At 46.8% G+C, this 27,508-nt stretch overlaps 1 protein-coding gene across 2 annotated transcripts in view; it reads right to left on the bottom strand.

Moving 5' to 3' along the window:
• LOC115465677 (serine palmitoyltransferase 3-like) overlaps positions 1–27,508 on the bottom strand; it is a 402,751-nt gene that overhangs the window by 304,682 nt on the left and 70,561 nt on the right. Inside the window, exon 3 of one of the 2 annotated variants that reach the window (XM_030196335.1) lies at positions 17,167–17,549. In XM_030196335.1, the coding sequence (XP_030052195.1) occupies positions 17,167–17,549 (383 nt within the window). Of the gene's footprint in view, positions 1–17,166; positions 17,862–27,508 lie in introns of those variants that run through there. The other variant, XM_030196334.1, reaches the window with a different exon arrangement.

Here is a 27,508-nt window from a genome sequence, read left to right as displayed (position 1 = left end):
GTTAATGGGTCTATTTTACCTCTCGTGGTATAAGTTAAATCATTCTTGTTTGTGATGTAGATCTTTTATACGCCATTGAAGGGAAAGGTTTGCTTTGTAGTGGTCGGACCATGGTATAGCTGTCCACTTTACATCTGTTAGCGCAAGATTTAGGTCTGAATAGAATTTGTATGTAATGATGTCTAGTGTGTGTCCTTTAGTGTGAATTGACTGCATATTTGGCCAGTGAAGATCCCACAGTTGGAAGAGATCCTTGCATTCGCACACGTTTCGTGAGTTAGGATCCTCAAGATGAAGGTTGATATCCCCTACTATAAGAAGGTTGGAGATAGAAACACATGTGTTCGATATAAAGTCAATAAAGTGTGTTTGGCAATCCTGCCAATTACCTGGTGGTCTATAAAACAGGACTTGTAGAGGAGGCAATCCACCTAAGTGGATGAACCCTTACTCCCACGAAATACACGAAACAGCAAGGGGAAGTGGACCAATGACTCCAGAGAAACGGGATACCAGTATAAAAAGTAGTACTTTATTCACAGACTCGACACAGTACCGTGTTTCGGCCACAGGCCTGCCTCAGGAGTCTTAGAAAATCCTTGATATTCGAACACGATATCAATATCAGGTGCTCTTAATAAAGACCTTTATGGTATATAGCAAATGCTGTGGTATCTCCGAATGATGCAGTTTGTTTCTGTTTGTTTAAACTGCATCAGGAGATGTTATTGATTGATATTAAACCCTGAAAGAACCCACAGTCATCAACGCTGGGTATAAAAATCTTTAACTTTGTGATAAGTTTGCCCACTATAGATCCTTCTACGTATATCCATCTACCACAGATACCAAATTTTTGTGATATATATTCAAAATCCTGATTCCTGCAAACAAAAAGGCTACAACCCCAAAATAATCTCCAAGAATACAGCTTCTTCCCTTAAAATACTTCGAGAAAACCCACTGCAGTACAAAGAGAAGAAAGTCACAGAGAGAACCATCTTGTAGTGACATACAAACCAGCGCTAGAAACGTTGAGAAGAATCATAAAAGATCTACAGCCACTAACTACTCCAGGAGGATGAATTACTGAAAGAGATATTCCCAGCCCCACCAGTGCTGGCCTTCAGACATCCACCTAATTTGAAACAGAAATTAGTGCAAAGCAAACGCCCAATACAAGCTTAAAAAGAAGAGAATGGTACATGTCATTGTAATATGTCTAGCTGCAAACTGTGTCAAAATGAAATGTAATTTATTTAAACAGTATATCAATACTCATGTAAATACAAACAGCCCGACACAGGCCGTGTTTCGCCCAACTGGGCTGCTTCAGGGGCTATAAAAAGATAAAATATATATATATTGTCTGTTATAATATTACACATGTAGATAACATATATACTATATATATATATATATATATATATATACATATACATGTATATACACACACAATTATATCGTACATATATAAATTAGAAATGAATTAAAAATAAATTAAAAATAATGCATCATCTAAAATTATATTAAATATTAATCAAAGAGAGATCAAAAAGAATAAACGGAACAGCTAACGCTTAAAATTAAAAATTGTGAATTAAAATATCTCATATAATGATGGACAAACATAGACTAAGACACCCACCTATACAAGGGTCCTTTATTGCCAAATGCTAGGCGGACGGAGCAAGTCCTGTCAATAGCTATAAGGATAATAATAAAAAAGTCCTATTAATTAAAAGAGCTTATCCACTACTAAAATAGGGCAAACTAAAATAAAAAGATTGATCTGAACTCACATATATGAAGAAATGGTTTGGAAAAAAACAGCTCGATAGAGATTCCAATACATAATAGTCCGCTGACCTAATAGAAAAATGAATGATAGTGTGATATAAAATGGGTACTGCTTATTAGAAAATCAATGGTGGCATCTTGTCGTGCGTACTATCAAGAAAATATTAGAGCAGGGTTGCCAATACCACGGTTATATTTCTTTTACTTGGTTCTGCTCGCCATTGAAGAGAGACTGCTTTTTAAAAAAGGCCAGTACTATGTTTATGTATCGTGTTAACCATTATAAAACGCGCGAAAATACAAACATGAGGTGCAGCTTATGTAAAGCCAGTGCTATCGTCACGTTTCTCTAAATTTATATCTTTTTTCTGCTTGTCATTGAAGAAAGACTGCTTCCAAAAGGCCAGTACTATGTTTATATATCGTGTTTGCCATTGAAAACCACGCGAAAATAAAAATGTTGCTTGTATATAAATAAAACAGAAGAAGTGCAGTTCATATAAAGCCAATGCTGTCGTCGCGTTTCTCTAAATTTATATCTATCATGCTTGCCATTAAAAAGGATAAGAACAAAATGCTGCTTGCATTAAGCCAATACTACGGACACTTTCCTTTAAACTTATATTCGCCAAACGTCCTATATACTTTTGAAAAACATTTCATGCTCGCCATTAAAATCGCCAAAGTAAAAAGTGTTTACTTACATAGAGCCAGTACCACAGTCGCGTATCTCTGAAATCGCTGAAAAAAGCCGGCAGTGAACAGAGGAAGTTTTAAACAGGAAATGGGGGTTCAAAGGTCAAGCTTCAAAACATGAAAATCTCACTTTTTTCGTTGACACCAGTGCTATACCAGTTCAAAAAAAAGGGGGAACCATGTCAATTAGGGAGTTTAATGAAAAAGATGGTTAAAAATAGATAAATTTTGCAGCTGATGACGTCACGATTATCGTATTTCAGACTACTAGAATAAACTAGTAATGCCTAAATGATGACTTCAGCAGTTCTTTTTCATGTAAAATGTCTTGTAAATCTACCTTTCCTATATTTATTATAGAGGGATGGAAGATAAAATAGTGAGGAAAAGACGAAACAAAAAAAAAAGGGGGGGGTCAAGGGTCAAATGACGTCACTGGTATGAACGGGATACTTAAATATATAGATGGATTAAAAATGAATGATCAATGAATGAAATAATTGTTTAGTAAAAAATGAATAATAAAAATGGATTAAAAGGATGATTAGTGAAAAAAAGGGGAGGGGAAAAACGGATTGTATGTATGGTGGATGTCTTAGATGTCTGTCTTATTATTCATTATTAAGAATATTACAAAAAAGGCACTTGTTAACATATATTGGAGACATACAGAGGAATCACAAAGTTAATCATAAAGAAATGTTTTTCAAAGTATATAGGACGTTTGGCGAATATAAGTTTAAAGGAAAGTGTCCTTAGTATTGGCTTAATGCAAGCATGATAGATATAAATTTAGAGAAACGCGACGACAGCATTGGCTTTATATGAACTGCACTTCTGTTTTATTTATTTATATACAAGCAACATTTTTATTTTCGCGCGGTTTTCAATGGCAAACACGATATATAAACATAGTACTGGCCTTTTGGAAGCAGTCTTTCTTCAATGACAAGCAGAAAAAAAGATATAAATTTAGAGAAACGTGACGATAGCACTGGCTTTACATAAGCTGCACCTCATGTTTGTATTTTCGCGCGTTTTATAATGGTTAACACGATACATAAACATAGTACTGGCCTTTTTTAAAAAGCAGTCTCTCTTCAATGGCGAGCAGAACCAAGTAAAAGAAATATAACCGTGGTATTGGCAACCCTGCTCTAATATTTTCTTGATAGTACGCACGACAAGATGCCACCATTGATTTTCTAATAAGCAGTACCCATTTTATATCACACTATCATTCATTTTTCTATTAGGTCAGCGGACTATTATGTATTGGAATCTCTATCGAGCTGTTTTTTTCCAAACCATTTCTTCATACATGTGAGTTCAGATCAATCTTTTTATTTTAGTTTGCCCTATTTTAGTAGTGGATAAGCTCTTTTAATTAATAGGACTTTTTTATTATTATCCTTATAGCTATTGACAGGACTTGCTCCGTCTGCCTAGCATTTGGCAATAAAGGACCCTTGTATAGGTGGGTGTCTTAGTCTATGTTTGTCCATCATTATATGAGATATTTTAATTCACAATTTTTAATTTTAAGCGTTAGCTGTTCCGTTTATTCTTTTTGATCTCTATTTGATTAATATTTAATATAATTTTAGATGATGTATTATTTTTAATTTATTTTTAATTCATTTCTCATTTATATATGTACGATATAATTGTGTGTGTATATACATGTATATGTATATATATATATATATATATATATATATAGTATATATGTTATCTACATGTGTAATATTATAACAGACAATCTAATATAATAAAACGCACCGTGAACGTTCTGTGAAGCCGGAAGCTTGAAGCCGGAAGTCTGAAGCCTTGAAGCCTTGAAGCCTTGAAGCCTGAAGCCTTGAAGCCTTGAAGCCATCTGACTTCACTCCCAGGCTGAGGCTGAAGGGTTCGGGGATTCGTGGTGTGAAGCCTTCAAGCCAGCCAGCCGTCTCTGCCCCGCCCTCGCGACAAAACAAACAAATCCGGAAGCGAAACGTCAGGGAAGGAGGCGGCGCTCCCGACGTCTAGCCTTCCCTTCGCTGTGTTCCGCCTTCAAAACAAGGCGGAACACAGCGAAGGGAAGGCTAGACGTCGGGAGCGCCGCCTCCTTCCCTGACGCTTCGCTGCACGAACCGCCACGGAGGTAAAGTTAAAAAGAATTAAAAAAAAAAAAAAAGGAAGCATGGATGTGAAGGGGTGGGGGGGCATGGATGCGAGGGGGGGGCATGGATGCGAGGCATGGATGCGAAGGGGGGGGGGGGGCATGGATGCGAAGGGGGGGGGGAAGAAGAGGGCGGGCCAGGCTGGGACATGGGAGAGAGCGTAGCATGGATGCGAGGGGGGGGGGGTCATGGAAGGGCGAGAGGGGACTTGCTGGAAAAGGATGAATGGAGGCGGCAGGGGACAGAGGAGCATGGATTACAGAGCAGGCCTCAGGCAGAGAGGGGAAATGCTGGATAGGGAAAAATGGAGGGGCCAGGTGACAGAGGAGCATGGATGGGCATGGATTGGAAGGGCAGGACTCAGGGAGAGGGGAATTGCTGGATAGGGATGAATGGAGGGGACAGATGGGCATGGATGGATATGGATTGCAGAGCAGGCCTCAGGCAGAGAGGGGAAATGCTGGATAGGGAAAAATGGAGGGGCCAGTTGACAGAGGAGCATGGATGGGCATGGATTGGAAGGGCAGGACTCAGGGAGAGGGGAATTGCTGGATAGGGATGAATGGAGGGGACAGATGGGCAACGGATGGATATGGATTGCAGGACAGGCCTCAGGCAGAGAGGGGAAATGCTGGATAGGGAAAAATGGAGGGGCCAGGTGACAGAGGAGCATGGATGGGCATGGATTGGAAGGGCAGGACTCAGGGAGAGGGGAATTGCTGCATAGGGATGAATGGAGGGGACAGATGGGCATGGATGGATATGGATTGCAGGGCAGGCCTCAAGCAGAGAGGGGAAATGCTGGATAGGGATGAATGGAGGGGGCAGGTGACAGACAAACATAGATGGCCATGGATTGGGAGGGCAGGGCTCACGGACAGAGGGGAATTGCTGGAAAAGGATGAATGGAGGGGGCAGGGGACAGATGGCCATGGATTGGGAGGGCACGGCTCACACTCTCTCTCTCATATACAATGTCTTTCTCACTCTCACACACTCTGTCTCACACTGTATCACATTCACTCTCTATGTGCCACACAGTCACTCACACACTCGCTTGGTCTCATACACTCACTGAAACAGAGAATCTGTGTCTCACACACACACTCTCTCTCGCCCACACACACACACTCTCACTCACACTGTGTCTCACATACACACTTGCACACACTCTCATTCTCACACACACTCTCTCACAAACACACTCACACCCAGACTCACGCTCTCTCTCACACAATCACACTTTCACTCCGACTCTCAAACAGTCACTCTCACATACACTCTCCCAAACATACACACTCCGAGGAAAACCTTGCTAGCGCCCGTTTCATTTGTGTCAGAAACGGGCCTTTTTTACTAGTATATATATATTTTATCTTTTTATAGCCCCTGAAGCAGCCCAGTTGGGCGAAACACGGCCTGTGTCGGGCTGTTTGTATTTACATGAGTATTGATATACTGTTTAAATAAATTACATTTCATTTTGACACGATCTGCTTTTTTCTGTTTTCCATCTTGGAGTTTGCAGACCGTCTGCCTTTGTGGTTTCTTAGCTGCAAACTGTGCCAACACATCTCACAGGATCCTGCAATCACTCACATGGGAAAAACATTCAACATAAAGGGATCCTTTAGATGCTCATCCTCAAATGTGGTAAATATATCATTCAATGCAAAAAGTGTAAAGATGGGTGCTATATTGGAGAAGCCAGCCAGATGCTAAAGACGAGGCTCAATTTACACAGATATAATATTAAATATCACATTGCCAACCAGGATGCCACCTCTGTGGGACAGCACTTCACAAAACCACAACACTGCATCAATGATCTTATGATAGGAATACTAAAAAGAAATTTTAAGACAATCCAGGAACGTTAAGACTTTTGAAGTCAAAATTATGAAATATTTTGACACCCACCAGACAGGACTCAAAGATCTGGGTTTCTTAGCCCATTATAAAGCCATAAAATTCTACTGCTTTGTCACCTTCTTATCACTCATCCATATCTCCCTGACTCATCCACCCAACTCTCCCTGTTTCTCACCTAACCTATCCCTCCCTCTTCCTGTGAAACTGTCATTGGAATGCTTTTGCGTTTCACTTATACATTGACAGTTGTCAACATTTGCTTATTTCCAATCTGAATAAGGGTTACCTTTGAAAGTTAATAAAAAATGTATTGTCAGCGCAATAAAAAAGGTATCATCTTACTTTCTTTTCTATGTTTTGATTTATTCCTATTTATTACCTTTAAAAATGGACTAACATGGCTATCACACCGCTACTTGTGAAGTATACTAAAATCTAATGTTTTTCCTTATGAGGATAATGTACAGCAGCGCTGCGTAACCCTAGTAGCGCTCTAGAAATGTTAAGTAGTAGTAGTAAATAGTTTCCAACAAGCTTTTCTGCATTAAGTTCTGATATATGGGATTCTTATAAATAGCAGATATCTGCTTTGAGATGTTTGAGATAAAGTAAGATCTTCTTTCTTTTGATAACATGTGAGATGCCCTTTACATTAAGTATAACAAAATGTAGATCAGAGATCTGAAAATAATCATAAGATACTGGCAGATCTGTACGAGTATATTTTCATAATGGATAATAGGAAAATCCATACTGACATATGAAATAAGGGTAATAATACAGGTTGTATAACAACTGGAACAGTATTTTTGGAGATCATGGAAGTCCATGAAAGGACATGGGAGAACACCATTGGCTGAGCATATTTGCTTAAAGATATGATAATGGTATCAGCTAAATTGCAGTAATGTTAACCAGTATAAAAGTACAGAGGATCAAACTTCATTTATTGGATGAGGATTGTTCCTCCAAAAATAGGCCTCAGTATTGTCAAACGTTTTTGTAATGTTATGGTACGCGACCTTCATCTTCGTGGGGTAAAACAACCCATACTGGGCCCCTGAGGGCCTTAAGCTTTTTGTTTTCCATTCTTTTCCTAATAATAACTAACATTCTATTTGCTTTCGTAGCCACCACCAACACTGAGCAGAGGATTTCAACATATAATCAACGATGACGCCTAGATCCTTTTCCTGGTCGGTGACTCCTAATGTGGAACCTTGCATTACGTAGCAATAATTTGGGTTCCTCTTTCCCACATGCATCAGTTTGCATTTGCTCAAATTAAAGATCATTTGTATGCCCAGTTTCATAAAGTCCTCTTGTAATTTTTCATAATCCTCTTGCAATTTAACAAGTGTGAATAACTTTGAGTTGTCAGCAAATTTAATTATCTCACTAGTTATTCTCTTCTCTAGATCACTTATAAATATGTTAAAAAGCACCAGTCCCAGCATAGACCCCCCGGGAACTTGTAGGCAAACAAAGACCTACAGCAGCAAACAGAAAACCAAACAAAAGATCCCCCAAAGGGCAACTCTACCTCCCCTGACATTCTTTCTGCATTTTATTCCAAAGCTACTCCCCTTGGGCTGGGCATCCTCCCACCCGGGGGCCTCCCAGTGACTCTACAGAGATTTACTCTCCTAGTAATCCCAACTTGATAGGGGATTACATTGGTAACAAAGGATTTTTGCTATGATAGACCTTTGATGTTTAGCAGTGGAGGAAGGCCTCGAATGAACTCTGCAAGCCTGCTCTCCAGTTGAGACTCAAAGGGGAAATCTAGTATTTTCAAGAGCCAAGAAAGGCAATCATATCAGAGCCCTCTGGCGTTTCTGGCAACCTCAAAATTCTGATGTTGCTTCTACGATTGTTGTTAGATAAGCCCTCCAGGTCGAGCTGAAGCTTGTAGATGTTGGTTTCATTATGCTTAGTTTTCTGTGCTGTTAGTGCCAAAGTCGATGTTCTCTGTTCTAAAATTATGTAGTTGTTGTTGAATTAGATTAAACTTAGCATTTTAAAACATTTTTGGTCAGTTCCAATCGCATTCTAAGGTAAAATTATGTATCATACCTGATAATTTTCTTTCCATTAATCATAGCTGATCAATCCATAGACTGGTGGGTTGTGTCCATCTACCAGCAGGTGGAGATAGAGAGCAATCCTTTTGCCTCCCTATATGTGGTCATGTGCTGCCAGAAACTCCTCAGTATGTCGATATCAAAGCTCCATCCGCAGGACTCAGCACTTAGAGAATTACACCCACAAAGGGACACTGCCCAGCTCACCACCGCCAAAACGGGGGAGGGGAATTAACCCAGCTCATCCCCACACAAATGGGGGAGGGGAATCCGTCCAGCTCATCCCCGCAGAGCGGAGGAGGGACACCACACCCGCCAATGCGGGGGGATCTGGCTTATCCTGCAACCGCGGGAGGAGCTGACTGACCCTACCACCGCCGAAGCGGGAGGGGTACAAAGCTGCCCTACAGCTGCACGAAGCGGGAGGGAGCGCCGGCAGAATTTAGGTCTCAATCCAGCCCCGTAAAACGGAGGGCAGAGGAATGCAGCAGCTCACTGTAACACAAAATCGTCTCAACTCCTGAAGAATCCAATTGAAAAAAACTTGAACACGGAGTCCTCCTGAACAGGAACTGAAGACTAAACTTGAACCTGAAATGCAACCAGAATAAAAACAGTACAGATATCTGGGCGGGGCTATGGATTGATCAGCTATGATTAATGGAAAGAAAATTATCAGGTATGATACATAATTTTATCTTCCATATCATCATGCTGCTCAATCCATAGACTGGTGGGATGTACCGAAACAGTACTCACCCAGGGCGGGACATAGAAATCCCTGACCGCAACACTGAAGCTCCAAACCGGGCCTCCACCCGAGCAGCCACAGTCAAGCGGTAATGCCTGGAAAAGGTATGAGCCGATGCCCAAGTTGCCGCCTTGCAAATCTCTTCCAAGGAGACGGACCCGGCCTCCGTCATCGAGGCCGCCTGAGCTCTAGTGGAGTGAGCCTTCAGCCGGATAGGCGGAACCTTCCCCGCGGCCACATAAGCCGCTGCAATGGCTTCCTTGACCCATCTTGCCACTGTAGGCTTAGCAGCCTGCAGACCCTTACGAGGACCTGCAAACAGGACAAACAGATGATCCGACTTCCGGAAATCATTGGTCACTTCCAAATATCTGATGATGACTCGTCTCACATCTAGATATTTGAGAGCAGAGTACTCCTCTGGGTAGTCCTCCCTACGAAAGGATGGGAGGCAGAGCTGCTGATTCACATGGAAGCGAGAAACAATCTTGGGCAGGAAGGAAGGCACTGTGCGAATAGACACTCCTGCCTCAGTGAACTGCAGAAAGGGCTCTCGACATGATAGTGCCTGGAGCTCGGAAACTCTTCTGGCTGAAGTGATAGCCACCAAAAAGACTGCTTTCAACGTCAGGTTTTTCAGAGATGCCCTCGACAAGGGTTCAAAAGGCGGCTTCTGCAAGGCTCTTAGCACCAGATTGAGATTCCACGCAGGTACCACTGAGTGCAGAGGAGGGCGCAGGTGATTAACTCCCTTGAGAAAGCGCACCACATCTGGCTGCGAAGCCAGGGAAGCACCCTTCAGGCGGCCCCTGAAGCAAGCCAGAGCCGCTACCTGGACTTTAAGGGAACTGAGCGACAGGCCTTTCTCCAGACCTTCTTGCAGGAACGCCAACACTGAAGAAATTGGAGCAGTGAAGGGAGAAAGTGAGCCTGCCTCACACCACGATGCAAAGGTACGCCAAACCCTGGCGTAAGCAGTAAAAGTAGAGCGCTTCCTCGCTCTCAGCATAGTGGCGATGACCTTGTCCGAGAAGCCTCTCTTCCTCAGACGCTGCCGCTCAATAGCCAGGCCTTAAGACCAAAGTGGGAGGGATCCTCCATCACCACGGGACCCTGATGCAACAGGCCCTGCTCCGCTGGCAGTCGCAGAGGTCCGTCCACTGAGAGCCTGATCAAGTCCGCATACCAGGGACATCTGGACCAGTCCAGACCCACCAGGATTACCCAGCCCGGATGCTTTGCCACCCGGTCTAGCACCCTGCCCAACATGGGCCAGGGCGGGAACACATATAGAAGCTCCTGTGTCGGCCACTGTTGGAGAAGAGCATCTACTCCCAGAGATCGAGGGTCCCGTCCTCTGCTGAAAAAGCGCAGCACTTGGCAATTGGCCGATGACGCCATCAGATCTAGGCTCGGCTGGCCCCAGTGCTTCGTGATGTCCAAGAACGCCTGAGCCGATAGCTGCCACTCTCCGGGATCCAAGGTATGGCGACTGAGAAAGTCCGACTGGACATTCATGACTCCAGCAATGTGGGCCGCCGACAGCTGTTCCAGGTTCGCTTCCGCCCACTGGCATAGATTCATGGCCTCCTTGGCTAGAGGGGCGCTCTTGGTACCTCCCTGGCGATTGACATAGGCCACAGCCATGGCATTGTCCGACAGGACCCGTACTGGCTTCAACGCCAGTACCGGGAGAAACTCCAAAAGCGCCAACCGAATGGCTCTGAGTTCCAGGAGGTTGATAGACCACTTTGCCTCTGCAGGAGACCAGAGCCCCTGCGCTGTCCTTCCAAGCAATGGGCTCCCCAGCCCGTCAAAGAGGCGTCCGCCGTGACGACAACCCACTCCGGGGTCAAAAGAGGCATCCCTGCGGACAACTTGTCTGTCCTCAGCCACCAGCTCAGCGCCTTGCGCACCGCTAGGTCCAAGGGAAGGCGCACAGCGTAATCCTCCGACACTGGAGTCCAGCACTGCAACAGAGAGAGTTGTAGTGGTCTCATATGAACCCTGGCCCAGGGCACTACTTCCATCGTGGCCGTCATAGAGCCCAACAGCTGCACATAGTCCCAAGCCCGAAGAGGAGAGGCTACTAGGAACTGGTCCACCTGAGCCTGAAGCTTGACAATTCGATTGTCCGGCAGGAACACTCTGCCCACTTGGGTGTCGAAACGAACTCCCAGATATTCCAGGGACTGAGTCGGGCGCAGCTGGCTTTTCTCCCAGTTGATGATCCACCCCAGGGAGCTCAGAAAAGCAATCACCCGGTCCACAGCTCTGCCGCACTCTGCATAAGAGGGGGCTCGGATCAACCAGTCGTCCAGATAAGGATGGACTTGTACTTCTTCCTTTCGAAGGAAGGCCGCAATGACCACCATTACTTTGGAGAAGGTCCGCGGAGCAGTAGCCAACCCGAACGGGAGGGCTCTGAACTGGAAGTGTCGGCCCAGGACTGCAAAACGCAGAAAGCGTTGATGAGGAGGCCAGATGGGAATATGCAGGTAAGCTTCCTTGATGTCCAAGGATGCCAGGAACTCCCCTGCCTTCACTGCCGCTATAACAGAGCGGAGAGTCTCTATTCGGAAGTGCCGAACTTTCAAGGCCTGATTGACCCCTTTGAGGTCGAGGATAGGCCGTGCAGAACCTCCTTTCTTTGGTACCACAAAGTAAATGGAGTAACGTCCCCTGCCAAGCTGATCTTCTGGCACCGGAACGACCGCACCCAGGCGGATCAGCACTGCCACAGCTTTGCCGGAGACTTGCAGGGAGAGTGTAGAAACCCATCTCTTAAGGGTCGGCAGAACTCTAGCTTGTAGCCGTCTCTGATGACTTCCAGGACACAAGCGTCTGAAGTTACCCTGGTCCACTCGCCCAGAAACGAGGACAGGCGTCCTCCAATCTGCACTGGGCCATGGAACAGGGCCCCGTCATTGGGTACGAGACCCTGGGGGAGGACCGGAGGAAGCACCTCCGGGACGGCGGTCTCTGCGAAAGGAATGCTGCTTGGGGGAGAAGTTCCTCTTGAAGGAAGAGGGGGCAGAGGAGCCCGACTTGCCAGGGCGATACCGACAGGCTTCCTGAAACCGTCCTTTGGAGGACCCGGGGCGAACACCACTGGCCCGAGCCCTGACCTCTGGTAACCTCTTGCCCTTAGACGTGCCGAGTTCGGTCACAATTTTGTCCAGCTCGACCCCAAAAAGCAGCTTGCCTTTAAAAGGCAACTTAGCCAGGCGAGACTTAGAGGCGTGGTCCGCAGATCAATGCTTCAGCCAAAGCCACCGCCGCACAGAGACTGTTTGAGCCATACCTTTAGCTGAGGCTCTCAAGACAAACAGCAAGTCTGCCAAATAAGCCAAGCCCGATTCCAGGGCCGGCCAATCAGCCCTCAAGGAAGGATCTGAGGGGGAAGCCCGCTGCACAATCGTCAGGCACGCCCTGGCCACATAGGAGCCGCAAACTGAGGCCTGCAAACTTAAAGCAGCCGCCTCGAAGGACGACCTTAAGGCCGCCTCCAATCTTCTGTCTTGGGCGTCCTTTAGGGCCGTGCCACCTTCCACCGGCAACGCCGTTTTCTTAGTCACCGCAGTGATTAAAGAATCCACGGTAGGCCAAAGAAAGGCCTCCCGTCCACCTTCAGGCAGAGGATAGAGGCGGGACATAGCCCTAGCCACTTTGAGGCTCGCTTCTGGGACATCCCATTGAGCCGAAATCAAGGTGCGCATGGCTTCATGCACGTGGAAGGTTCTAGGCGGGCACTTCGTCCCCAGCATAATGGCGGAGCCAACAGAGGCTGAGGGAAAGACGTCCTCCGGAGAGGAAATCTTCAAAATGCTGATGGCCTGCACTGACAGGTTGGGCAAATCCTCTGAGTGAAAGATCCGCTCTGCAGAGGGGTCATCCGCTCCATCCGAGCGGGAATCCGTCTCCTTCAAGGAATCCCCAAAGGACCGTTGGGAGAACTCAGATACGCTGCCCTCATCTACATCAGAGGAGACAGAGTCCTCTAGGGCCTGGAAATCCACCCGAGGGCGTTTGCTTCCGGAGGCCTCAACCCCTTTATCTGACAGGGGGGCAGGGGCAGCGTTTTGCATAAGAAAAGCCTGATGCAGCAGCAAAATGAACTCAGGGGAGAATCCCCCCGAACTGTGCACTTCTGCAGCTTGGGCCACGGCCCTAGCCGCACCCTCAACCAGCGCTCGCAAGAGCGGGGGAGAAACGTGCTGCGCATTCAAAATGGCGTCCAGCGCGAAACTCCGAGAAGGAGCCGCGCGGGAAGAATGGCGCTTAACTTTGGCCGCTTTCTTACCGAATCAAGGGTGACCATAGTATTAACGTCTCCCAGCTCGAGGGCGGCCCAAGAAGAAGCCGTCCGAGCAGAGTGGCCGACCAACATGGAGTGGGCGAGCAGCGGGGGATGGGCGCTTATGGCAGGAAAAACCGTCGCACCGGAGGAGAAACCGGGACACTGACCGGACTCCAAACTGATGCCTAACAAAGGCGATTCAGGTTTTGAAATCCCCGCATCCCCGCTAGACGCACCCACGCGGTCCAGGGAGCGAATCCTCACGCCCTCGCCCTCCGACGCCATAAGCCACGTGGAGACCGAACGGGGAACCCCCTGCCCGCTATAAAAAGGTAAAATTACCTGCTTCTCGCTCCGAGCTGTAACGAACTGGTGTCCCAGTGAGCAGCTGCAATAAACGTTGAAATAAACGCCCTTAAGGGCGTCCTAAAATTATTATTATTTTTTTTTTTTTAACGGAGCCAGCGGGAGGGGGGAGAAAAGGAGGGACCTGGCACCACCAGGTTTGCACTTGCTCAAGAAGAGCCCTCAACCCCAGGTACTCAACAAAACCTAAAAATTAGGCTTGGAGACCTAGCCAGAGCTGCTGCTGTGTGTGACCACCACCTGCTGAGATAGAGAACATACTGGGGAGTTTCCGGCAGCACATGACCACATATAGGGAGGCAAAAGGATTGCTCTCTATCTCCACCTGCTGGTAGATGGACACAACCCACCAGTCTATGGATTGATCAGCATGATGATATGGAAGCACTTCTTTTAGTGTGTGAATCTCTGCAAAAATAGGGTCCAGCAGTTTTGATTTGTCTCTGTCCACCATCTTGTCTGGAGTCAGATGATCAGTCTTCGGTCTTTTCAAACTGGAGGCCACAGAGAATTGATGATTAGATTTTGAAGTTTTGTTCGCTGCCATATCCATAAAGTGGTGAGTGAGAATACCAAGGAGTAATGGAGCTGGGTAACTTGGCAGCCAGGGTCGTCGAAGGGGGGATGGGGCAGGAGGGGCAAAATTCCCTGCACCAGGCCCCATCTCTCTCCTGCTCCTATCAGGAACTGGCCCTGGCACACTAGAGCAGGTTAGAGACAGACCGCGGCGCCACGCCCCCCCCCTTGGAGGCCAGGCAGGAGCACACGCACTGACGTAGGGGGCAGAGTGGAGGAGTAGCCTAGTGGTTAGTGCCAAGGACTTTGATCCTGGGGAACTGGGATCAATATCCACTACAGCTCCTTGTGACTCTGGGCAACTCACTTAACCCTCCACTGCCCCAGATACAAATAAGTACCTGTATATACTATGTAAACCACTTTGAATGTAGTTGCAAAAACCACAGAAAAGCAGTATATCAAGTCCCAATTCCCTTCCCTTAGTATGTGCACAGGTACATTTGTACCAGTGAACTTTCCCCATTCCAGCCCAGATTTTCAAAGGGAAGCTTCATTTCTGTGAGACTATCCTCACCAGATACACAAACATTCACAAGTACTTTTTCTAGTGCGGTCCTACTGCTCATGTTCTCATTCAGAAGTGCCCCACCTCCCACCAGGTCTGCCCACCATCATGTAAACTTCTGGCATTTGCTGCCTGTTCTTTTCCTCAGCACTTTCCCCTCCTTTGCAACAATATCCCCTACCCCATCCCCCAAGAACACTCACTGATTCTCTCCAAAGACCCTGTGCAGAGCTCAGCATCCCCCACAGCCCAGCCCTTCCCTTCCTGTGACTACTAGAGCCTTCCCATTGGCTGGATTCTACCACAGTCTCTAATAGAAAAGGAGAAGGAGAGGTGTCATGGGCTAAACTCTGAAAAATATCCACACACACTTAGCCAGTTTACAACAGGTAACATACACATTTTTAGAATTGTGAAAAAATTCAGACAGTTGGCAATCCTATCCTCCTGAATCCTGAGCACATCTGACAGGGCACGAGGCACATGCCTAATTTGCCTATGCCTTAATCCAGCTTTGCAACGGATGTCAATGCAACACCTGACGCAGATGTCAACACCGACGTCGCAGACCTGGATCCAAAAATCTTTTCTCTTGGAGCCTCTCTGGCCAACTGTGTTCTCTTCTTCATACAAAGACAGAAAATACTGTTTGCAGGGGTATGATCAGGCCCCAAACACTGCACACAACATAGGCGCCGACTCCGTGGATGCTCGAGTACCCCCAATATTTTACCCCTCCGTCGGTTCCAGTTCCAACACCAGCCAGCCCAACCTGCCCGCCCTCTTCTCCTGAAACAGTCCTCGCCTTCCTGCCGGCCATTAATTAAAACTCATCTTACCTCAGGTCCCAGCAGCAGTGAAAGGTGAGCAGGCTCGGCTTCAGCCTTCCCTTCTCTCTCAGCTCTGGTCCCACCCTCATTCCCTGTTTCCGCGAGGGTGGGACCAGAGCTGAGAGAGAAGGGAAGGCTGAAGCCGAGCCTGCTCGCCTTTCACTGCTGCCGGGACCAAGGTAAGAGTTTTAAATTCTGGGTGGCAGGAAGGTGAGGATGGAGGACTGTTGTGGGAGAGGAGGTCGGGCTGGGGTTGGGCCTGGTAGTGTTTGGGGCGAGTTACATGGAGAGGAGGGGAGAGAGGAGAAATCGCTGGACAAGAAGGGGAGGGCTGGGCAGAGATGAGACTTGTTGGACATGGATGAGAGAAGATGGCAGGGGAGAAAGGAGAATTCACTGGACATGGATGAGAGAAGGAGAGAAGGGGTGAGAGGAGAATTGCTGGATATGAATGGTGGAGAGGGCAGGGGAGAGAGGAGAATTCGCTGGACAGGGATGAGAGAGGAGGGCAGGGGAGAGAGGAGAATTCGCTGGACGTGGATGAGAGGGGAGGGGGGGGGAAGTACCATCTGTTAAAAATGTCAGCACCCAAAATCATTTTGAAAAGTTGGCTCCTATGCCACACACCAAGAATGGGTGTCTTTGCCAGAGATGGTCCTATTGTACCAAGTGCAGCGCTTGAAGACACCCAGGCATGGGAAAAACAGATGTGGCCAAATCAAATGACTCAATGGTGCTAAAAAAAGGGGAGAGCACCAGTAAAAAGAAGAGGGAAAAACCCAACTGGAGCTCACGCCTAAACGCGGCGGCCTAACAAGTGCAGTAAAACAAAACAAAACAAAACAAAAAAAACTTAGAAAAAAAGGCAAAAAAAAAAAAGATAAACACCAAGAGAAGTATTAAAAAAAAAAAAAAGGAAGGTACAAAAAGACCAAATGTCAGAACCAGCTGTGAAGAGAGGAAACAAACGCGTCCTCTCCTCACCGTAGAAACGAGAACTGCTGGTCCCCAACTCCCGCGGTGGGCGGGAAGGCGCTCGCACATGTGCGGTGGGGCACATCTTGCGCTCAAAGATCTATTTTAGGCTTGTTACAAGCTCTGGACCGGCAACGCAGACTACACATTACCCACATGTGACAATTATAGGCCTGCTTATCCTCAGAGAATTCTTGCACTGCTCTGTAAACATAAACCCCTCCAATTACCCCAGTTACTCACCACATTGCTGACCCTCTGTGCTTTCTTTATAGTGTCCTGGTTGCGCCTTTGAACTGAATCAATCTTCGAACCCATTTCAGATCTCCATTCTAGGGTAGACCTTAAGTCTTTGATTATTGTTTCTTCCTTTTGTGGCAAACTAACTATCTTTGATTGACCTGCTACCAAAACTAATCCAGAACTTGATATAAAATCATTTACACTCCCTGTCATTTTCTCCACCTTTTTGTCCAATATATTTGTAATAGATTTTTGTTTTCCATCTTTTTTGCAAAGGGTAACTACTTTATGAGGAACAGAATCATTGCTGGGCAATGAAAATTTTACAGCTTTTAGCATTTCTTCTTCAAAGTTTGCTGATGGCAGGTTTTGTCCAGATGGAGCTATTCCCCCGATAACCACAGCTGCTGGGATTTCCTCTGCTTTTGAGTTTAGGTTGCTCATGGTTCTTTTCCCTTTTCCAACCGCCCTTTCCATGTGCCATCCTGCTGTTTTAAGAGATCCATCTTGCTCAGCAGCCGATGATGTTTGCCCGCTCGTTCCATCGCAGCAGCTCTTGATAAGCCCTCGACCCAGGGTGGGATTGCTCAGTCCTTCCACGGGGCTTTTCAACGCTGTGCCGATTTCCTTCAGGCAGCTGTCAACGACTTGCTCGTCGGCTCTACACTCCCTTAAAGCCTTTAGCTGTGCCCTCAGACTCTCATTTCCTTTCCCAGTTTAGCCAACTCACACTTCACACACAGGATCGCTGAGGTCTGAGGGACTTCTGTCTCTGTGTGGGCGAAGAGCCCACACATCCCGCATAGAGACTTCACGCCAGCTGTTTCCACGGCCATGGTGTCCTTGTTTGCAGCTGCTATAGTTGTCAGTGCCCTTTCGGTTTTATCACAAACGGTGTTTTAAATTGTTCAATTGAAATAAAACAACTCAGGGGTGTAATTCGGCTTCACTCCCCCAACCCCACCTATTAATTCCTCGTGAAGTACCTAGAGCCTTTCAATGTATTTAATAATTTAGATGACAAAGTACACTAGTAAAGGGAGGCGGGAAGACAAGGAATGTTCAGTCCTGTTATATACTTTGTTCTATCTACACTAAGTTAATTAGTTGAACTTTGCATCATTCATTAATCAATGATTTCCAGCAGCTGAGGTCCCTAGCGAGGTTTAAAGTTGATGCCTGTGTAGAGGATTCGGTGCTTACCTTGCAGGAAAAGCTCTCCCCTGCCTAGTTCCCCTCGCACCACGTCTTTGTCGTGCCTAGCTAACTGTGATGCGGTGCGCCGTGCCTGCCTGAGCTGTCTTGCCTCGCTGCTGCCGCTGGCTAAGCGGACGGAGTCCTAAACTGGGAGCGCGCGTTCTAGAACCCGCCCACTTCCTGGTCTGTGGCCAATAAGGAAGGGAGCGGCAGAATGGGATAACGCAAAATACCGTTAGCTAAAAGGCGGACTTGGAGCTGCGTCTATAAAGAATGCACTGGGCTTACTCTCTTTAATTTCCTGATTAGAAGGCTGCTATTATTTTGTTTTCTTTCCTAACAACAAGACAAACGTCTACAGCCAACATAGAGTGTATTCTGAGTATGACTGAAACCGTCTACTCCCGCACTGAACATCAGCTTCCTCGGGACAGCTGCATGATTTGCTTCTGCTGGCAAGAGTCCAGCTCCAGTATTTCCCTCTGGCTGCACAAATCAGAAAAATCTCTGCCTGGGACAGCAAGGGCAAAAGGTAAAAAACGGATACCGCGGTACCCTCGGGATCCTCCCGGATTCGATTTAAAAACCTTTCAAAGTTAATTTTTTTCTTTGCCCAGTCGTTTACATGTGGATATTTTACATATATCCTCCAAAACAAATGTTTTTAGAAGAAGACAGCTGATGTAGTTAACGCTGAGGATTGTTCTCCCGGGATCCTCCTATTTCCTTACTAATCTTGTCCTCCTTAAAAGTTGCGATCCTCCGTGCGACGGTAACATTACGTCACAGGGGGAGTAACTTAGCGGATCGGGCCGGGCCGGGCGTTCTCAAGCTTAAAATAAGGTTTAATGACAGAAGGAGCGCGTCTTTGTTTTCACAGCCGGTACTGCTTACAGTATGCAGCGATCACCAGCCATAACCCAGCGCTGCACAAATCTTTTAGAAGGTTAAACAAAGAGGTGCAAATAGACTGGAGTGGAAGTGAGCCTATCTAGTCCACTGTAAGCAAGGAAGCCAATTTGGTTAATCTCTGTTTCCACTCCCCCTCGCAGCCGTCATTGCCATTCACTCAAAACAAAGCAAGCAAACCTATGAGCTGCTGCAAGGAGGTTTAATAGACAAGAGTGGAAGTGAGCCTATCTAGTCCAGGAGGGGTTGCAGTTGCCGGGGTTCTGCAAACATTGAGGGACTGCGGTGAGTGGTGACCTCGGGGTGGGGGAGAGTGAGCGACCACCAACCTGGGGGGGGAGGGGGTGCTGTTCTCAGAGGGACGGAGGGAGGGGGCCTGGCAATCAGAGGACACAGAGGGAGGGAGGAGCCCTGGAAATCAAAAGCCACAGAGGGAGACGGAGGGAGAGAAACAGGGTTGCCAGGTGGAAAATTTTTTTCTAGCCCAATCCAGCCCAAAAACCAGCCCAAAACCCGCCCAAACACAAACCCTGCCCCTGACACCCCCACCCCCGCGTCATCACCCCCGGCCCCGCCGTCACCGGCCCCGCCTCCCACGTCACCGGCCCCGCCTCCCCTGTCATTGGCCCCGCCTCCCCGTCATCGGCCCCGCCTCCCACGTCATCGGCCCGCCCAAAACGTCACTAATCCCGCCCAAAAAACGTCACTAACTCCGCCCCCCCCGCGGCCGAAAAAGGCAAAAAGCCGCCCAAAAAACCGCACAGAAACCCAAAAAGCCGCCCAAAAAACCGCAACCCGCCGCGGGCAAAAATTTCCCGCGGCGGGTCGCGGAAAACCGCCCACCTGGCAACACTGGAGAGAAAGGGAGGGAGGGGACGCCTACAACTCACAGGGGACAGGGAGGAGGGCCTACAACTCAGAGGGCAGAGATACAGGGAGGGGGACACTCTATATGGGTGAAAGGAAACATACAGAGACATGTGGAGAGGAGGGGAGAGACCAGGGAGAGAGAACAGATTGCTCGATGTGGACAGGATGCATATGTTAATTTATATTTCAGTCCCTTACAGCTTGGGTATTGGAGATTCAGGAAAGTTTGTGATGAGCTGGTAGACTTTCTGGTTGGCAGGTCGATGAGGTCTGACATATATCCTGGAGCCTCACAGTATATGATCTTATGAACTTGTGGATTTTTTCCCAAGTCCATTTAGTAGTGGTTTAGGACTTGTCTTATAGGAAACCATCTAACCCCTTTTTAAACTGTCACGCTAACCGCCTTCACCACGTTCTCCGGCAACGAATTCCAGAGTTTAATTATGCGTTGAGTGAAGAAACATTTTCTCTGATTTGTTTTAAATTTACTACACTGTAGTTTCATCGCATGCCCCCTAGTCCTAGTATTTTTGGAAAGTGTGAACAGATGCTTCACATCCACCTCTTCCACTTCACTCATTATTTTGTATACCTCTACCTTTTCTCCCCTCAGCCGTCTCTTCTCCAAGCTGAAAAGCCCTAGCCTCCTTAGTCTTTCTTCATAGGGAAGTCGTCCCATCCTCGCTATCATTTTAGTCACCCTTCGCTGCACCTTTTCCAATTCTGCTATATCTTTCTTGAGATGCTGCGACCAGAATTGAACACAATACTCAAGGTGCGGTTGCACCATGGAGCGATATAATGGCATTATGACATCCTCACACCTGTTTTCCATACCTTTCCTAATAACACCCAACAATCTATTCGCTTTCCTAGCCGCAGCAGCACACTGAGCAGAAGGTTTCAGTGTATTATCGACGACGACACCCAGATCCCTTTCTTGGTCCGTAACTCCTAACGTGGAACCTTGCATGACGTAGCTATAATTCGGGTTCTTTTTTCCCACATGCATCACCTTGCACTTGCTCACATTAAACGTCATCTGCCATTTAGCTGCCCAGTCTCCCAGTCTCGTAAGGTCCTTCCTGTAATTTTTCACAATCCTGTCGCGAGTTAACGACTTTGAATAACTTTGTGTCATCAGCAAATTTAATTACCTCGCTAGTTACTCCCATCTCTAAATCATTTATAAATATTTTAAAAAGCAGCGGTCTTAGCACAGACCCCTGAGGAACCCCACTAACTTACCCTTCTCCATTGTGAATACTGCCATTTAACCCCACTCTCTGTTTCCTATCCTTCAACCAGTTTTTAATCCACAATAGGACTTTTCCTCCTATCCCATGACCCTCCAATTTCCTCTGTAGCCTTTCATGAGGGTACCTTGTCAAATGCCTTTTGAAATCCAGATACACAATATTAACTGGCTCCCCTTTGTCACATGTTTGTTTACTCCTTCAAAGATTGAAGTAAATTGGTCAGGCAAGATTTCCCACCCAAAAGCCGTGCTGACTTGGTCTCAGTAATCCATGTCCTTGGATGTGCTCTGTAATTTTGTTTTTAATAATAGCCTCTGCCATTTTCCCGGCACCGACATCAGACTCACCAGTCTATAATTTCCCGTATCTCCCCTGGAACCTTTTTTAAAAATCAGCGTTATATAACCACCCTCCAATCTTCCGTACCACGCTCGATTTTAAGGATAAATTGCATATCACTAGCAGTAGCTCCACAAGCTCATTTTTCAGTTCAATCAGTATTCTAGGATGAATACCATCCGGTCCAGGAGATTTGCTACTCTTCAGTTTGCTGAACTGCCCCATTATGTCCTCCAGGTTTACTGTGAAGTCAGTAAGTTTCTCCGACTCCTCCGCTTGAAATACCATTTCCGACACCGATATCCCACCCAAATCTTCCTCAGTGAAGACCGAAGCAAAGAATTAATTCAATCTCTCCGCTACGTTATTGTCTTCCTTGATCGCCCCTTTTACCCCTCAGTCATCCAGCGCCCCCAACCGATTCTTTGCCAATTTCCTGCTTGTAATATACCGAAAAAAATTTTTACTATGTTTTTTTTGCCTCTAATGCTAATCTTTTTCTTATAATCCCTCTTGGCCGTCTTTATCTGCGCCTTGCATTTGCTTTGGACACTCCTTATGCTGCTACTACTTGTATTTTCAGACGGTTCCTTCACCTCACTTTTCAACCATGCCTGTGTACAGTTTTTACCCTCTCAGTTGCCCCCCCCCCCCCCAAGTGTTTTTTTTCACCGTTCTTCTCATTTTATCATAGTCTCCTTTTTTTTTTTTTTTTTATTTAGTTTATAGGAAGACTTTATTGAACATTATATAGGAAAAACATTGCATACTCAATATAAGAAGTTACATATTCTACACATCTTAGGAGTCTAACATTGAGTATCTAGCATGAGTACATTCCAACACCAACATAATGCTATAACAACCACCTTTTATACTTCCAATATTTTTGAGTTTTATACACGTGTTCCCTAACTCCCCCCCCCCCCCAACCCTCCCACCTCCTCCCCCCTCCCTCCATCTTCCCTTCCCTGTCGATACAGAAATCTAATAGTACAGTTATTGTCCAGATCCTTTTGTGTTTTTTAAAAAGGGGTCCCATATCTGTTGCCATTTTGGCAAGGTTTTCCCTTTCACAGCAGTCAATCTCTCCATTTCACATATGTAACTCACTTTAGCAAGCCAACCCCTCATTGATGGGACTTGTGGTATTTTCCAATTTCTTGCCAGATGGACTCGGGCTGCCGCCAAGGAGTGTCTCACTGATCAGATGTAATGCCCTCAGGTCTCTGCCCTAGCAAAAAGATCAAAGGATGCCACCGTACAGATCTGCCGAGCCATACCCGAAGCCAAGAATGCACACCTTTCCAGTAGGCCTGCGCTTTGAGGCACAGCCACCAGATGTGTCCCATAGTCCCTTCTCCTCCGCACTTCCTCCAACACCCCTTTGAGGCTTGTGTAAACATGTGATGTAATCTAACCGGTGTTAGGTACCATCTGTAGAACACCTTTATAGCATTCTCCTGCATGGCCACTGAGCGGGATGATCTCAGCAAGCCTTTCTCTAAGGTCAACCACTCGGTCTCCTGTAATGTAAATTGTAACTCCTGTTCCCACCGTTTCCTATGCAATGAGGATGTTTTGGAACCTTTCACTAAATAGGCATACAAGTAAGATATTAGTCCTCTTGTACCTTTTGGGTCCACACACACCTCCTCCAAAGGGTGGATATCCCTTTTCAGACATCCCATGTACGCCGGACCTTTCAGGAAGTGTTGTAATTGCATATAAGCATATCGATCCCCCTGTGAAAGACCAAAGTCAGTCCCAAGGGTCTCGAAGGGTACAATAGTCTCTCCCACATGCAGTTGTCCCAACATATCCAATCCCGCTTCCGCCCATATGCAAAAAGTGTTATTTCCTATACCAGGGCTGAATATAGGATTATCCACTATCGGGGCCAGTCCAGAGACCAGTGGCTGCCGTTGCGAGATCCCAATAATAGAAAGTAGCCTGTACTGTAGGCGGGAACTTGTCCACCCTACCTCTATATTTACCATTGAGCCACATTAGATTTCCCAACTTTCGAGAGCTCACCAGGGTTTGTTCAATGTCTACCCACAGCTTATTATCCTCTCTTCTGAACCAGTCTACTGCCGCCCTGGATTGTGCTGCACAGTAATACCAGAGACGATTGGGCACCCCCAACCCTCCCTCCCTTCTACTCTTATATAACAGAGCTTGAGGCAGCCTGGGTCTCTGTTGATTCCATACAAATCTGATCAGAATATCCTGCAGCCCCAGAGAGGAATGCTCTAAATAATCGCAGGGGAAGTACCTGAAATAAATACAAGAGGCGAGGCAAGAGGTTCATTTTTATCGCTGCTATCCTCCCAAGCCAAGAGAGGCCCATGGACCTCCATCTATCCAGATCTCTCTGCACTTCCCTCTTGGGGGCCGGGTAATTGGCCACAAACAGCTCAGACAGCTTACCAGTGATCTTCACCCCAAGGTAACACAGCGCATTACCCTCCCACTTGAAAGCAAAGGACTTTTTTCAATGTATCCATCAAACTCGGGGGGATTGCAACCGCCATTCCCGTTGATTTGCTAGCAATTCAATTTGTATCCCGACACCCTCGCGTACTCCTCTATCACTCTCATGAGATTGGGGAGTGAGGTCAACGGATTCGTTAAAGACAGGAGAACATCATCTGCAATAATGCAATTTTATACTCTCGTGTTCCCACCCCGAACTCCAGCAATATCCTCACTATCTCGAATCGCCTCTGCCAATGGTTCCATTGCCAAGGCGAATAGTAAGGGGGACAGCGGCCTCCCTGCCTTTTTCCACGACCCAATGTAAATGCCTCAGAGTTCCCTCCATTCACCCTGACACAGGCTGTCGGCGAAGAGTATAGTGCCTGAATCCAGACTCGGTATTGAGGGCCAATCCCCGCTCTGTGCAGGACCTTATCCAGATATCCCCAGTGGACCCGGTCAAAAGCTTTTTTCTGCGTCAAGCCCAAGCAATACCACTGGTTTGGCTTTTGTCTGGCTGCATAAAGTAGGTCTACAGTTCTCCATATATTATCCATAGCCTGGCGTTTGGCTACGCAACCCCACCTGGTCCGGGTGAATTAAGCTAGGGAGCACTCCCCCCAATCGGTTTGCCAGTACCTTTGCCAGTATTTTCACGTCTGAGTTAAGTATCGAAACTGGTCGATACAGGCACACTCGGTTCTATCTTTGCCTGGTTTTGGTATCACGGCCACCCACGCCCTCCAACATTGACCTAGGCAGGGATGCTCCTTCTCTCACTGAATTAAGGATCATCGCCAAATAAGGTGCCAAGACTCCCGCGTATGCCTTAAAAAATTCATTCGTGAAACTGTCCAGACCCGGCACCTTCCTGTCGGGAAGCTCTTTTATAACCCGCTTGATCTCATCCACTCCCACTGGTTCCTCAAGTTCCCGTCTCTGAGATTCAGATAGGGTCGGCAGAGCTCTTTCCGCCAAATAGGCCTCTATGTTTTCGATCTGCACCGCAGCATCCTCCTTATATAATGTCTCGTAGTATTGGGCAAAGCATTTTCCTGATCTGTGCGGATCTATGCACTACCCCTCCCTGACCATCCCTAATTTTCATGATTTGACGGTCTGACCTCAGCTTTCTCAATTTGGATGCTAGCAGTCTACCTGGCTTATTTGTTCCCTCGTAAAAAATTGTTTCACCCTTGCATGTACAAACTGCAAGCTGTCCTCATGTAATGAGGCAATCTCAAGCCTTATATCTTGGAGCTCCGGTAGTCAGACACCGACCCCGTGGCTCGGTACCAAGCCTCCAAAGCACCCACCCCGTTTCCATACATTGAGTCAATTGTGCTTTATGGGCCCGTGCCTTCTGACCTGCACATTTAATAAAATATCCTCGTGATACCGCCTTAAAGGCATCCCACACTATCCCTAGGGACGGTCCCGAGTCCATATTGATATCAAAATACTCTTTCATGACTGGGGTAAATCCAGCCACAATTTCTGGGTCTTGTAGCAAGCTATTGTTAAATGTCCATCTTTTTTCTCTCACCTCTCTCTCAAGGAGGGGATTACCATCCAGGCCGGGGCATGATCTGAAATAGTAATGGAGCCTATACCCTTCTCTCCTCCCCCCTCAGATAGTGTTTTGTCAAGAAAATTATAGTCCAATCTTGAGTAAGAAAGGTACACAGGGGGAGAAAATAGGTATAGTCACGCCCTCTAGAATGCCCCAGTCTCCACACGTCATACATTCCATTTCTTCTACAAAGTTTTTCAACCTCGGGAGTTCCTACAATCAACTGGAGCAGGGGGGGCTGATCTGTCCAGACTAGTTGCATAGTGGCATTAAAGTCTCCTGCCACCAGTACCTTACCAACAGCAAAGGATTGCAGGCTCTCTCAGGAGGCGCAGGAAAAAACCATCCTGCCCTTCATTTGGGGCATAGGACACTAACTAGCGTACATTCCTCCTGCTCCAACATTACATGCAAAAAAAGAAATCTACCCTCTCTGTCCCTTTTCAAGTGTAGAATTTGCATCTGGACATCTTTATGAGCCAGTATGGCCACTCCCCTTTTTTTTTTTACCAGTCTCCATCTGAGGCACATACCATCTGTGGGTATTGCTTAGAAGACAGTAACCTTCATGTTTCTTTATAAATGAGTTTCTTGCAGAAAAACTACATGTGGCTTCATCAGCCGCAGTTCACACATCCATGCGTGTCTTTATATGGAGAGTTCAGACCCTTTATGTTATAAGTAAGAAATTTAAGATCTGCCATAGGACATGTTCTGATCTGCATCTAGCTCTGTTGGAAGACCCTCACCCTTCCCCAACTGCCCCGTCCCCTCCCTACCTCCCCCCAACTCCCCTGCACAACCCCCCCCTCCCCCACTGAGGACTATACCCACCACCAACCAGCGCCATTTAGCACTGCTTGGGAATCAGAAGAATGTGACCCCACTACCAAATCTATAGTAACATACAAACTATAACATGAAGAACTGCAGCCCCCCCCAGTCCCCCCAGCTCCACCCCCCACCCAACATATAAATTCACATATTTCTCTTGCAGCCACCCATCTAGGAAGTCTCTCAATCTCTCCTTCCCCCCAGAGATCTTTTCCCTGAAACTCTTAAAGAGTAAATTGTCTTCATAACCTGCATGACCACCGTCCAGGTCAGCCCACCAGTCTTTCAGGTCTTGGAGCTCGCTTTCTTGGCAGTTTTCTCCACACGCTTCCATCTCTGGAACCGGGCCTTCGTTGCAGGTGCCATCTCTGTCGGCAAAGCCGGCATCCTGGGTCAAGCCTGCTTCGTGCAGTCGTTTCCACGCAACTCCCACGCTCCGGCATCTCTGCTGCTCTCCGTTGAGATTAAAAACATATAGCAAATGGGAAAGCCATGTATAGGGGATCTTTCTTTAATCAGTACTTCTATGACCGGCTTCATTGCTCTTCTCAGGTTCAAGGTGAACAACGAAAGGTTCTGGTATATTGCTACTCGGGTACCATTAAATTCAAGTTAGGAGTCTGCCGGGACTTTTGCCAGATCTGATGTTTTACTCACATACGTGGCAAAGCGCAACACGATGTCCTCTTGGCCTAGTTTTCGCTAGACTGGCCCAGCGCTCTGTGAGCTTTTTCTATGCCCATCTCATTGACATTAAAGTCAGGTCCCATCAGTTGTGCACAGAGAGCCCGTACCACTGCTGGTACATCTTCCTTATCTCCGTTCTCGTGGATGCCCCAGAACCGGAGATTTTGCCTGCGCCCCTGATTCTCAAGGT

Source organism: Microcaecilia unicolor, chromosome 3 (genome assembly GCF_901765095.1).
Source record: "Microcaecilia unicolor chromosome 3, aMicUni1.1, whole genome shotgun sequence".
Lineage (NCBI taxonomy): Eukaryota > Metazoa > Chordata > Amphibia > Gymnophiona > Siphonopidae > Microcaecilia > Microcaecilia unicolor.
This window is presented reverse-complemented; position numbering and strand designations above follow the sequence as displayed.